The 14326-nt window shown below is 43.4% G+C and overlaps 1 protein-coding gene across 13 annotated transcripts in view; it reads right to left on the reverse strand.

Annotated features, from left to right (window-relative positions):
* Positions 1 to 14326, reverse strand: part of Tenm3 (teneurin transmembrane protein 3) — a 604001-nt gene that overhangs the window by 25337 nt on the left and 564338 nt on the right. For all 13 annotated transcript variants that reach the window (XM_076914147.1, XM_076914146.1, XM_076914145.1 and 10 more), the window contains one exon: positions 1310 to 1485. In XM_076914147.1, coding sequence (XP_076770262.1) covers positions 1310 to 1485 — 176 coding nt within the window. The remainder of the gene's footprint in view (positions 1 to 1309; positions 1486 to 14326) is intronic.

A 14326-nucleotide genomic window follows, 5' to 3' on the forward strand; every position in this document is an offset into this window, starting at 1 on the left:
CTTCCCATCTCCTTCCTTCCAGGAGGTGAAGAAACTCTTCTCCCATAGGTTTCCTGACACGATACCCTGCCCAGTTGCGTGGGTAAGCAACATGGTCCGAACCCTCTGGACCTGGAAGCTAAAACTTCCCTTCTTCTGCTACTTCTGCCACTGTAGTCTATCACAGTGCTGAGAAAAGTGACGGATGCATATGCACTTCCAGACAGGACCAGGATAGCTTGGACTTCTTGTATTGGTTTCAGCTGAATATCAAAGATGAGCTAAAGAGCATTTAAAAGTACCACTGACTTCAGCAGATGAAGAAGGTTCATCTCACTTGAGATGGACAGTGGACCAAGCATGCAGGCTTTCAGTACTGGGTGTCCACCTTCAGGACCTCAGGAGTGCCTTCACCTATGTGCACTCCATTGTCTTTTGTCAAAGATCAATAGGCATAGCTTGCATACACAAAATACAAAGTGATATTCTCTCCCAAACGAACTTTCTAGAAAAGAGACCTACCCAATGTTTTACACAAGAAAAACCTTTCATATTATAGACTAGTGCCTCTGTCTCCGTGGAAGTCTTTGGAACGAAATAGGACCATTTGTAGAAGAAATACAATGAAGAAAGATTACTTTTAGAGGCTTGCAAAGGTTGCCTGATGGGTAAGTTTTTAAAAAGAGAAAAAAAAAAAAAAACCCAAATAATCAAACAAGTACAAGTCAATCCAAACCAAACCCAAGCAAAGTAGAAGAGGTCTAATGCAGGTTTAGTAATTATTCCAAGTTGTAAAAGAGTTTAGGTATTATATAAATAGTGTCTTGAGATGTGGAGGTAAAATCACCATCGTATGTGGCTTCAAATACCACATTATAGTGGATTATAGCATCCCATACCTCCAGTCACCGCAGTGAGGTGGCAGAGGGGAGGGCAAGCTCTCAGAAACAACTGGATGACATCAAACTGGTGAGATGACACATATCGAGAGCTGAAATTAAGTTGCTGTATTAAATTAGAATTGAAAGGGACATATTTTAAGGTTAGCATTATTTGCTTGTGTGAGTGTGTGTGTGTGTGTAAGTGTGTGCCTGTGTGTGTGTAAGTGTGTGACTGAGTGTGTGCAAGTGTATGTGTGTTAGTGTGCATGTGTGAGTGTGTGCGTGTGTATAATACTGCCTGCAGGGCCTTGCTTGTTTCACCATTCCTCTGAGCACTCCTGCCTCTCCCTCCCCTCATCTGGGTTTTCTTAGAACACAGGATCCAGAGTCTACTGGAGCGCTACTGATACTCTCTCTATTCATTTCAAACGAATATGCCTTGCCTTTACCTTGGACCATGGTGTAGAACGAATCGATGGAGGACAAATTTGAAGTGATGCTGACGTCTTCCTCTCGGCTGGATGACTCAATGTCCACCGTGATAGCTTTGTCCATATCCCCGTGCAGGTTTGTCACCACCCCAGTTGGGAAGGTAACATTCGTCAGGCGACCTTCACTGTCGTAGCTGAATGAGAGAGGTGTCACATGGTGTTAACAAGGAAATGGCGGGCGCTTTTTTTACCGATACATTTAAGGCACACCAGGATTAGCGGCACAACTTTTGGAGGAGTATTTGTCTTTGTGCATGAGCTATGCAGAGTGAGGACTTCAAACACGCTTTGAAGTAATCAAAAGCCTGTTTAACATAGAAAAAAACCCTGCCAGAGAGAGCAAGAGTAAACAGAACAGTTCTCCATCTCAGCATTTTATTCTTTGAAGTGTGACCAAAACCCACCTGCACATCTAATTTGCTGTTTCAAAGGGAACATGTTTGCTGATATTAAATTCCGTAGTATTCTTCCATATTTTCCGCCAAGTGGATGCAGTTCAGTGCCCCCATGCTTTTATGGTTCTGTCAGCTAAGCCCCTCCACGACTGTGCAGCATACGCACATGTGTGCCCTTCAAACACGCTTCAAGTATTATTTTAGCATCTTGAGACATTTTCAACGAATTAATTGGGGGGGGGGGTGAAGCCTTTTAAAGACTCTTTTTGGACAGTGTTGAGGGCCGGCACCCAGAACTTTGTGAAATCTAGGCTAACGCATCCCTTAGCCCTAAAGACTTTTAAGGTTTCCCAGTGATTGACATAGTTTATGGCAAAGTAGGACTTCAGCTGTATCGATGGTGATAATCTTCCTTAAAAAAATACTATACTTTTATAAGGTTTATTTTTAATTATGTGTACATGTTGAGGTATTTGAACATGCATAAGGGTGCCCAAGAAACACAGAAGACAGTGTAGATGCTTCCTGGAGCTGTCATAAGAGATGGTTGTGAGCCTCCTGATGTGGGTGCTGGGAATTGAAGTTGGGTCTTGGAGAGAGAAAAGAGCAAGTGTTCCTAACCACTGAGCCACCTTTCCAGACCCTGAACTCTCTTGTCTATATTGTTATTTTAAGAGCATATGCTATCTCAAATAACTTACTTTATTTAGTGTAATGAGATGAAGTATTTTCTGATATTTAACAGTTCTTTGATATTTTATTACATGCTTTTTAAAAAACATAAACATAAGAAACTTATCTAAATATTAGGGTCCATTTGAATACCATGCCATGATAATAAAAAAATGTACCATAGGAAAAACATCTGACTAAGAACTGATTTTTTTTTTCTGAGTTCTCCATTTGTGACATCACCAGAGAAAAATTTAAAACATTATCTGAGTAGAGAAGAGCAAATTCAAAATTCTCAATGAGAATTCCAGAAGCTTCCTTGTTCAGAAGCAGTAAGAGAAGAGAATGAATGTTTTCGGAGAAGGGGGAGGGCAAACATAAAGTCATAACAATAGCTATAAATACAGAACAGTATGGAATGCAGGCAGGGGAAACATGCAAATGTTGTTTGCAGTTTGAAGATTCCAGGCAACAGAGATGGCGAAGACTGAGGTCTGCTGGGTGTCTGCTGCTGTGCCTGACCCATTAACTCACAGGGGTCAGTGTCAGTGAGATCAGGGGTTTGACTGACATGGTCTGACAGCCTGCCACGCCGCTCAGCCAGCGCTGGGAATGGGCACTCAGGAGGAAGTGGGGAGACTAGAGAAACCAACGCACCATTAAGTGTTATCACTGCCTGGAGTCTGCAGAGGCAGCACTAAAGAAACAAAGTAGACATCTTCCCCTCCCCAGCAAGCCCAACGCTCCGAGCAGATTAAGGCATAAATGAAAGAAATCCAAAATAGTTTACTGCTGTCACTGCTTTTCTGAAGACATTATTGATCTTGAAACAAGCAATGTGTAGGCAGGCTCATTCGCACGGCAAAGCGGAGACACAGAATTATGAACAACACTGGACATAAGCTGAGGCTTACATTTGGCGTAATTCCTGTACCACGCCGTACTGGCCACAGTTCCCAAGTCCGCTAGAAATTAACATCTTTTTGAATGCTCTTACGTACAGATCGTTCTGTACCGCGTTAGCTCTCCCCCATCTCATACACGGAAAACTAGAGACGAGCTGGTTAGACTGCTTGTTCGGGCTCTCCTGGCTGAGCTATCACTGGAACTGTTAGGCACCCGACCTCAGGCCCATTTTCCTTTCTGTAAATCACAGGGCTTGACTCAAAGTGGAGATCTGTTCTTTAAACACACGAGATCCTACCCGCCAGCAGCATGCCGATTCATTCTGGCTGCAGATGCTGACCTGCCCTTTCTCTGGTTTATATTTTCCAGCCCCATTCAATCTCAAGCAGGAACTTCACCTTTCTCCTGTAGAAAGCATTTTGCCAACCTTTCGACTCCATGCTTTCACTGGCTTACCACTCATTCCGTTTCCTGCTGGGCAGGCATTTTTCTATCACAGGAGGCTGAGCACACAGGGATCCAGCCCAGGTTTCTGAGCATTCAGAAGGCAACCTGTTAGCCTTTGGGTCTTTTGGGAAATGAAAATACAAGTAACCTTTGGAGAGTCTACGGTCAGAAGGACACAAGGATACAGCTGGCTCCTCAACAGCTCATCCTAACAGTTTGGCCCTGGAAGTTCTCAATGTGTGCCTGCCAACAAGTGGCTAAATTAAGTTAAGGCATTAACAGGACCAAAGTGTGTGAAAACAGAAGGCCAGGAATGAGGAAGAGCCCTTCGGGTGTCATCCTATCCGGTTACTCATCAGTCTCTGAAGACTCTCTAATGTGAAAGTTGAGGAGCAAGGGTACTGAGAATCCAGAGAGAATACAAAGTAGCCACACATGTGAAAATTTGCCTCCTGACAATGAGTGAGCCTCGGGTACTAGGGTTCCTAGGGGGGACCAAAACGTAGGCAGAGATGTCTTAAGCTGGAGGAGCCAGTAGGGACCTCCCTGGGGGTGACCTAAGCTACCAGGTCTGGATAGATCAAGACTGGGTGGGAGGACGGGGTGAAGGAGTTGGGGTGTTCTGAGGGATCTTGGATATACAGCAATGAAGGTGTTAGGACTGGGAAGAAGGGTAAGGTAGTTGTAGTTGCAGCAGAACTGAGTGATAGAGTCAGGCTTTGCCAAAGCTTTGTGATGGGGAGAGTGAGCTGAAGAAGGCTTGTAAGAAAGCAAAAATTTTAATAATGCTGACACAGCACCAAGGTGTGACAAGGCCAGGCAGAGAGAGCTCCCTAGACCTACCGCTTACACAACAGGAAGCAACACGGGAGTTTTTAGGCATAGAGCTACCATCTGCTGCTCATACTGTTTCAGAAAGCAACAGATTTAAGACATCTTTCTGAAGGCTTTTCCGTACAGATTCTGTACTGAGTTGGCCCTCCCCTATCCTGTAAACAGAAAATAAAGGTATTGTTATTTCTGTGGACAAAGGTAGTAATCTGTGGGAAAGTCTTCACTGGTGACCACTGAAAGACTCAGGTGCTCTGTGTTTCACTGCCCACCATATACATTTAATAGCTTACATTTCCTTTTACATGAGCCAATAAAATCAAAAACAGGAAAGTCTACTCATTGGTCCCACCTCCCGTGACAGTGCTTTCTCTAGAGTGCTAATTTAAAACAACCTATCCACCACTATGGCAAGTGACAGATCATCACCCTCAGTAATAAACACGAACGTAGAAGTCATTCCTCGATCCTCATTCCTGACGGAGAACATGTACACCAATGTGTTTAGCACTGAGGATGTACACCTAAAGCAAACCGAGATGAGTGCGTGGGAGATTTTAAAACGAGCCGAGGATTCTGGATAAGGAGTTGGGACAAACAAACAAACAAAAAGAATCAGCTCTCAGAAAACAATTTTCAGGTATTTATAGAAATGATAGTTAATTTTTTGTTATTTTTTTGTTATTGTTTTAAAAGAACAATCTAACAGCAATGGTCTCTGCCTGATCAGGGATATTGCCACAGAATCCATAGACTCCCGGATGTGGCCTCTGCTTATGGGCAGGTTTGCAGTGCAGCTCAATGTTACTGGCTTGGCCTCAGTGCACTAGACCTTCCCAACTCGTATATTAGAGACGCAGCCTTCTCTTTTATTAGCCTTTTCAATTTTCAATGCAATAGGCTCTAGGGAATTTGAATAGAATATCAACTTCATGCTCACTATTCCACTCATCCGGTCAGAGCCTCATGGCTCCAGATTCATCACACGGCACATTCTCTCCTGCTCCCGGCTGACCTCTCTTCCCAAAGGACTCTGGAAAAAGACACCCTCCCTCAGGCTTGTACTAACCCTTTGCTCTTGCACCAGTGGGTTACCCTTTTTATGGTTATGTATTTGTTTGACTTTAATTTTGATTGCGTTTTTTTTTTGTCTAGACTTGCTACTTTAGCTTTTGTAGAAGTATTTTCAAAATGCCTCTTATGTTGCCTAGGCATTGAGGTTATTAGTAAATGCCTCAGAGTCACAGCCTCTGTGGTCCTGAGATGAAATCTTCTCTCTCCTCCTCACTCACAGACATGAAGTGCCTACTTTCCATTTTTCCTCCATAATATCTTTCACATACCTATTTTTCCATTCCCACAGCTGCCTTAGACAACTGGTCTACCTGCCTCTCTCTACACTTACTGGTAAATCTCTGAGCCACTATGATTATAATACTCCTGTGCTTAAGCATCTTCAGTTGATTGTCACTCGAAAGATGCTCTGACTAAGCTACACTCTTAACAACTCTATGTCAATAGGCTATTGATACTGTAAATGTATTCAAGTGGAAACGATTTGCAGTTCTCTAAAACTTTAGAATGTGACTTCGGTACTTCTCTTTAAGATGGATTCTTTAGTTGAATGTTCAAGTATAGTCCTTCTCATCCTCCCAGCATCCTCAGCTCTATTTTGTGACTCTGTTTCTCAGTAGGTATGTGGATTTGCTGTTAGACTCGAATCTCAGCAACCTTTCCCATGAAAGACTCACGTGCCCTGTGTTTCACTGCCCACCTTATACATTTAATAGCTTACATTTGCTTTTACAGGAGCCCATAAAAACAAAAACAGGAAAGTCTACTCATTGGTCCCACCTCCCGTGACAATGCTTTCTCTAGAGTGCTAATTTAAAACAACCTATCCACCACTATGGCAAGTGACAGATCACCACCCTCAGTAATAAACACAATAGCAAAATCATTGATTCTCAGATGGTGGGCTGATTTGGCATTCTAATACTACTAATAGTGTGATTTGTAACACCAAGCCCAAGATTTTTACATGCAGGTATTTCTTAACAATGATCTCAGAGACAAACAATTATTTCTTGAATCCAATAGCAATGCTGTCAATAGGAAATCCTCAAAAACTTGAGACAACATTTGAAAAAGCATCTAGCATCATGATAAGCAGAGGGACCAAGGGACTTCCAGATGACTGGGCCATCTCATATGCATATTACCAAAGTGCAGGGAAAAAGCAAGCAAGAAAGACAAAAGAACAAGCTGTTTTGTTTTTAACTTGCATTTTCTTTCAAATGCTGAGAGGATCTTGAGAAAGGGATGAGCTGAGGGAGGAGAGGGTGGGCTATACGGATTTAAATTTCTTTGCTTGGTTGAGTTTCCTTAGGAGGTCTCTCTTAAGGGACAGAGTCTGACCTGTGTTTGTTCCATGAAACCAGAGAGGGCAGCAGTCTGCAGGCACCCTGCCACTCTCTCTTCCCCAGAACTCTCCAGATAGCGTGAGTTCAGAGGACGTGGACAAGGGCACCCCTTCCTCTCACACCTCAGGCCTAGCCCTTTGAACATGGAGCACAGTGAGAGATGGCCTTAGAAAATTTTTGTTTTCAAGGATCACACTCAAGGTGACCGGATCAAAACCTTTGCATAGTCATAACCTGCATAATAGAACTGACTGAGGGAATGATAATACACAGGCTTTCAGATACAGGCTTCTAACCAGGAGGTCCAGAAATGGCTCCCTTAGGGTTCAAAGGATTCTGTGCAGCTCCCTTGCACCTTTTAAAATTTTGCACTGGCTAAGGAACAGGGACATTTATGTAGGTTTTGAAATGCAGACCTGCTAGACAGTCCATCAAGAATTTTTGCTCTATAGAACTACACATGCCTTCATTATCCTGGATGTTCTAAAAATAGACAGAATGCAAGCTCATCTTCTCTTGTTCTTTGCTTTGTATTCTCTCTCTCTCTCTCTCTCACACACACGCACACGCACACGCACACACACACACACACACAGAAAATGGATGTGCAGTAAAGAAAAGGGAAAGATTAGAATTGGGAGAATTTTTTTTTCAATGTAGGTATTTTCCTTACAAAGAAATTTCATTTATCACTGTAAATGGTGGTTGTTACCACTAGCATAATACTACACAGGATTCTAGGTTCAACAGAGATGTAATGTGTATCATTGTTTCAGCAAAGGAAATTTGGTAACTTTTAGTGAATGTTTCTTATGGGATAAGTGTTGACAGAGGCCAAGAAAAACTGGAAGAATGACAGAATCACAGATTTGTTATGGTAACAGGAAATTTTTTCCTTACTAAGAAACCTTTCATTTCATTTCTTAAGAGCAGTTCTGCGGCTTGCCAAACATCACAGTTGGGAGAGACAAAATTGGTTGTAAAGTCTAGGTTTTTAGTCTAGTCTAGAGCCTTTCTCATTTGACCAAAGCTGTTTCACAGAAAAGAAAAAGAAGGAGGAGGAGGAGCAGAAGATGAGGAAGAGGAGGGGGAGGAGGAAGAGGAAGAGGAAGAGGAAGAGGAAGAGGAAGAGGAAGAGGAAGAAGAAGAAGAAGAAGAAGAAGAAGAAGAAGAAGAAGAAGAAGAAGAAGAGGAACAAGAGGAGGAAGAGTAAGGAGAGGAGAAGAGAAGGAGGAAGAAAACAAAGAAGAGGAGGAGGAGTGTTGGCAAATAGAGAATAGAAAAGGCACAGGGACCAATGGCCTGTCATGGCTTGGGAGTACCAGTGAATGCAAAGATAAACAACGGCACTGAACTATTGTACTATTGCAGCTTAGTAGACTATGTTAGTAACTGGGTAAACATGTAATATAAAAAATAAGGGAAGACTGAGACTAATATGCTGCCTGCTCATGAGCTATGGAATGGAAAATGAACACTGTTCAGTTTCTGGAGGGACGAGGGAGCAGTATAAGGGTAAAGGGGAGTGGGGCTTGGGGGACAATCCAGTTTGTAGAGTGCTTGCCAGGCAAGCATGAGGACTTGAGGTCCACCCCACGCTAGACGGTGGCATGCCTGCAACCCCGTGTGCTATTTGTAATCCCAGTGCTGGAGAAGTGGAGACAGGCAGAACCCTGGGACTTGCAGACCAGCCTAGTCAACTTGAGTGATCTCTAGGCCAATGAGAGGCCTTGTCTCAAAAACCAGGGTGGATGGCACCTCCTGAGAAATGACTCTGAAAGATGTCCTCTGGCCCTGCATGTATATACACACGACCATGTGAGCACGCACACAAAAGACAAACATAGAAATGAATAGCATGTACAAGGAGAGATGATTTAAACATTCCAGAGATTAGGGCTCAAGAGGGTAGATCCTTGAATACACGGTACTCCCTCGACTTCCACAGGAAGTCCAGGCTGTCAGGTCGTTATTCTCAGCCTCTCCTGACACTGGCTCTTCTACAGAATTCTTCACTTTGCTCTCATTCACTCTTAAGTTACTTTTCTCAGTAGCTCCCTTATCACACCCACATCTCAAGAACTGGTTTCCTTCTAAGATCTAGTCAGTATATCTCTCTTTCTTTCTTCTATTTTTATCTTAGGATCATGTCTAGCCAAGTCTTGAACTCATGGCCTTCCTGTCTCAGTCTTTCGATTAGAGGGGTAATGGTGTTCAATAACATACAGTCCCCAGACCGACCTTTTGATCCTACGCAGCGCTGTGCAGTGGGGACTTACATTCATAACTTCCAAATGGCAACTCCCTGTGTTTTCTGGTGTTTTTCTATCTAATTTACTATCTATGCTGGGAAAACCAGAGCTCTCAGAGATTGTCCCATCTCCTCAGGATTAATCTGTTTCGATGAGTGATTAGTGTCTAGTCTGGATTCAGTCTTTTATTTCTTATTCCTAACTTTGATTTTTCTCCCTGTACCTCCTACTTTCATCTTCTCTTAAGTCCATGCTCACACAGTCACCATGTGGTTTCCTTGTTAGATTTCCCTAACTGTACCTTTCCTACCCAGCATGAAGGATTCCCCAGGGTAGCCCAACTCTTTAGCATGTCATCTAAGCCCCACTTCAACAGCTGACATGTCTTTCTGGTGTCACCTTCCAGTGCACCCTCCACATTCTGGAAATTCTAAAATGTGTGTCCATTTAAATCTGGCCATGCTCAGCCTGCCCAGTCAAGGCTTTGCTCCCATCGGACACTCTACCACTCCCTGCTGACATCTGCTGGTATCTCCAGACAAAGCTTAACTGAGATGTGTATCTTGTCTCATTGTGGTCCCCAGTCTGATGACAAGATGGATGAGCATGGTGGTTGTTTGCACTGCCTGTTGAGTAACAGAGTCTTAGCGCTTTACACCTGTACACATATTTACTTCTCTGCTCAGAGTCTGGTGGATGCTGAACTCGCCGATTCTACAGCACTCAAGTCTGCAGTGGCGGCAGATCATACCGAATGCATACGTGTCTGATGCCGGGAATGTAGTGGATAGAGAGGAAACGTTCCTTGACCAAAGGGTATGGATGAGATTCTCACCTCGTGACACAATACTCATCAAGCCTCGGAGGTTTGACATATTCAACAGCCTGATGCTGTGACTTAAGAGCCTTTGTTTGCAGAAGGGTAGGGTCAGATGGGACACACCTGGGTGGGACTAATATGGGTATCTTGGCGAGATAAGCCTTAAAATTATGTTAAAAGAGAACGCTTTATTAATAAAATCAATAGGATCTGAACAGGCACATAACAAGATATTTAAGTGAAGAGAAATTTACTTGAAATTAGAACTAACCACTGCCTGGACCTGCTGTGATCTTCCCTTAAGGTTTTCTTTTTCGTTAGTTTCTGAAAGGCCTTTCAGTTCTATAGGAACAGACTGATGCGTTTATATTCAGGTACACAGAAGCATTAGAGGGCCATGTTATTACATGTTACATTCTTTGAATTTTGATTTATCACCATAGCCTTTTCTGGGAGGGAAGTACTTTCTCCCAGCTTCTGGTCAGGTGTATGTTTGTCTTTTTAGGGACCTAGCTTGCTCTTTTCTTTTTGAGTCTGACATAGAATGAAGTCTTTCTTTCATCTGATGTTGAAATAACATTCATTACATGTTTAAATTAACCGATTAGCCTTTGATTTTTATATACATTTTAATCAAAAGGCCTAATTATAGGAAAAAAAAATCCCTTAATTTATTTCAGACTTTTTTTCTTATATATTTAAATAGGGAAGAAAACTCAAATCCTTTTTTTTTTTTTTTTTTTTTTTTTGGTTGAACTGGAAAGTGATACTTCTTATTTTTGAAAAACAAGAAATAAAAGTAAGATTATTTTTATGTGAATGCATGGTGTGTGTGCAGGAGTACTCATGTCAAGGCGCTGTGTGGAGGTCAGAGGACAACTCTGTTGAATTGTTTTCTCCTTCTACCTTTACATGGGCTCCAAGTATCAAACTGGGGGCATCAGGCTTGAGTAGCAAACACCTTTACTCATGCAGCCATCTTGCTGGCTCAAAGTAGTATTTGTTTATATCAGCATCTCTCTCCTCCATCCCTACCTCCCTCCTCTTCCTTTTTCTCCCCTCCCTTTCCCCCCCTCCTCCTCTTCCTCCTTCTTCTCTCCTCTCTCTCCTCTCCCCTCCTCTCTCTTCTCTCTCCCCCCCCACCCCCCCCAGTTCAGATTCTCAGGCTGACCAAACTTTCAGATGCATTTTAAGTCTAAGAAGTCTGCTTGAGATGCATGTGTTTACAAGATGCAGTGAGAAGGACGGACTGGAGGGACACTGTGAGAAACAAAAGCATGTGGGTGATGCTTGCTTTAAGGTGATCTCTTGCTTAAGGTTGCCCTTTCTTTATCTCAGGTTAGAGTTCAGAAGAGAAGTGTAATGTCTTCACTGGGTCAATATCTGTATGCTCTAGCCATTTGGAGATGACCCACAGGCCCAGACATAAACAAGAGGCTCCCTCTATCTGTAACACTTCACTGGGGGGAAGCTGAAGGGTGAGCAGGGAGGGATGAGTCTTCTGCACAGGCTTTCATTATACCATCCCAGGACTGAGATGGAGAAGAAAGCACCATTCTAGAAAATTCTCAGCTGTCAACCTTTAGATCTGCACCAACAGGAAGGGAAAGCTATCCTGGTTCATCCACATGAGAATCTCTGCTTCTCAGGTGGTCATTTAGAATGTCAAGTCTGAGTCTTGGTCTTTGGGTAAATTATCCAATAGCTGCTTTATAAGGGGAGCTGACGATGTGCCGTACGGTAAAGCTATTAGAGTACCTATCCAATGTAGAGAAGAGTCCACATACAGAGGAGGCTGAATTACTTATTTTGAGCCATTTTGGAGCAATTCAGCACCTTGAGAACATTAACTTGCTAAGCAGATCATACTGGAGGGGTAACATAGGTCTGCTGCAATGAACACCTTAGAGCTGATGCACCGGATTCTGAAAAAACTGGTTTCTGGTTTTGTTTGTTTTTGCTATTTTTTTTTTAAATCTAGACTACTGAAAGGAGTCAGAATAAATCAAATATTGATGAAAATATTGCCTTCATCATGTCTAGGTGAGTGTTTGAAGTGTACAGTAGCTACTTTATTCAACTGCCTGCACAGTTCTCACCAATTTCCTGGGATGCTCATTTTGGTTAAAAGACAGATGCAGACACTTAAACCCAACCACTGGATTGAAGTCGGGGACTTCTATGGAGGAATTAGGAGAAGAATTAAAGGAGCTGAAGGGGAGGGTGATTCCACAGGAAGACCAGCAGTCTCAACTAACCCAGACCACTGGGAGCTCCCAGAGACTGAGCCACCAACAAGGCAGCATACAGGAGCTGGTCTGAGGTCCCCAGCACATATAGAGCAGAGGACTACCAGGTCTGGCCTCAGCAGGAGAAGATGCACCTAGTCCTTGGTCTTGAGGTCTCAGGGAAGGGGGATGCTGGGGGCTCTTGGAGCCAAGGGGGAGGGTGAATGGGATAAGGAACTGTGCGGGGATCAGGAGGGGGTAACGGCTAGAATGTAAATAAATAAAATAATTAATAAATAAAAAGAGGTAAGGCAAACCGATCAGAGAATCGAACAAAACAGAAAACAATGGAAAGCAGCGTCGGGATTGCCCCAGGATGTTCAGTGATCTGTGCATGAAATCTCAGTCCTAAGTCCTGAGTTCCTGAACACTGTCTTCCACAACAGAAGACAGACATGGGGCATATCGAAGGGAGCCCGAGGTCCAGTGGAAGTGTGTATTTGTAAAATGAAGATGTAGTTTTTAACGTAGTTCCCAGACATAAATAACAATGACTTGTGTTTTGTCAGGTGCTTTTCAAAGAAGGGGTTATCCTCAGTCTTGTCAGGGGGAAGCTCCCTCTAATCAATTCCTGCATCAGTGGTGGTCAGAGGGACTGCTGTGTAAGAACACACCACTGTCTCCATTCCAGCCAGTGCGGTGTCAACAAGCAAAGGATGCATGTTTCCTAATTCGGAATAATTACCTTTGAGTTTTTCTCCTCTATCTGTGCCTTCTGAATACTGTTTTGGATTTGAAAGTGCCCTAAGGGTACCATAGCTAGCTAGCATTTATACCCAGCTCTTCTTTGGGGTCCCTTCCCCCATACTCTCCTAGGGTATCAGAATAGGTGGGGGAGGGCCAGTTGTGGGTTTGTGCCATGGGCACAGAGTTAGGTTCATTATAAAGAAATGGTTCAGAAGCTCATTCTGAAATTGCAAAGCGTGAATGAGGGTCAATAAAGAACCCAAATGAGGAGCTGGAGACCCATATATACCTACATAAACGGGGAAAAGCTGAAACTCATTTATTTGCTCTGTAAATCTGAATCTAGCTCACAAAAGATCACACTCAGCTCCACAAATACACAGCTCCAAATAATCAAACTCCCAAGACAGGAAAGTTGTCACCAACCCGCTGCTGCGCATGTGCATATCAGCTAGACTTCATAGCTTTTCCCTGCTGTCTACTTCCCCCTGAAGGAGTGTGCCTCCAGATATGGCCAAACCCTTTGTCCTGGATGTGGGCGAGCAGGCGGAGCACTGTGAAATGCCATTTACTAGTAAATAATTTATTCCATCGTCCAGTTCCACACACCGGATTTGCTTCTGTGTGCATTCAAGTGTAAGAACTATGGTTTTACTTTGGGTATGAGCTTTATAAAATAATACATTTTTAGCAGGTGAGATCTTTGTGGTCTCTCTGGAATTACTTTAACTAAGAAAGGAGAGTACAGGCCAATTGTTTTTAAAGACTAAGACACGTTGCCAGGTGTGGTGGTCTGTCTCATTAATGCCAGCATGCTGGAAGCTCGGGGCGGGGGGGGTGCGCAGAGGCAGGCAGATCTCTGAGTTTGAGGCCAGCCTGGTCAGTTCCTGGTCAGTTGGGATTACACAGAGAAACTCTGTTGGGGGGGTTAGGGGGGGAGACAGACACATACATACATACATACATACACACACACAGAGAGAGAGAGAGAACTAGGCTATCATTATCAGTGTATGCACAGTCGGCCTTCTTTCTGCTGACCATTGAATCAGGAGAAGAGGAGGTCAGAAGCAACCACCTGTAGATAATTATTCATCCCCTGAGACATATGAGACACCCAAGCTGAATAAAAGCCACCAGACATGGGGATTCTAGTAGCATGACTAAAAGTGCCAGCTACTTTTTAAAGGAGTCCTAATATGGACAGAACCACCACAGGTACCCTGGAGAGAAACTGCCACAGGTCTATCATTC

Source organism: Arvicanthis niloticus, chromosome 16 (genome assembly GCF_011762505.2).
Source record: "Arvicanthis niloticus isolate mArvNil1 chromosome 16, mArvNil1.pat.X, whole genome shotgun sequence".
NCBI classification, from domain to species: domain Eukaryota; kingdom Metazoa; phylum Chordata; class Mammalia; order Rodentia; family Muridae; genus Arvicanthis; species Arvicanthis niloticus.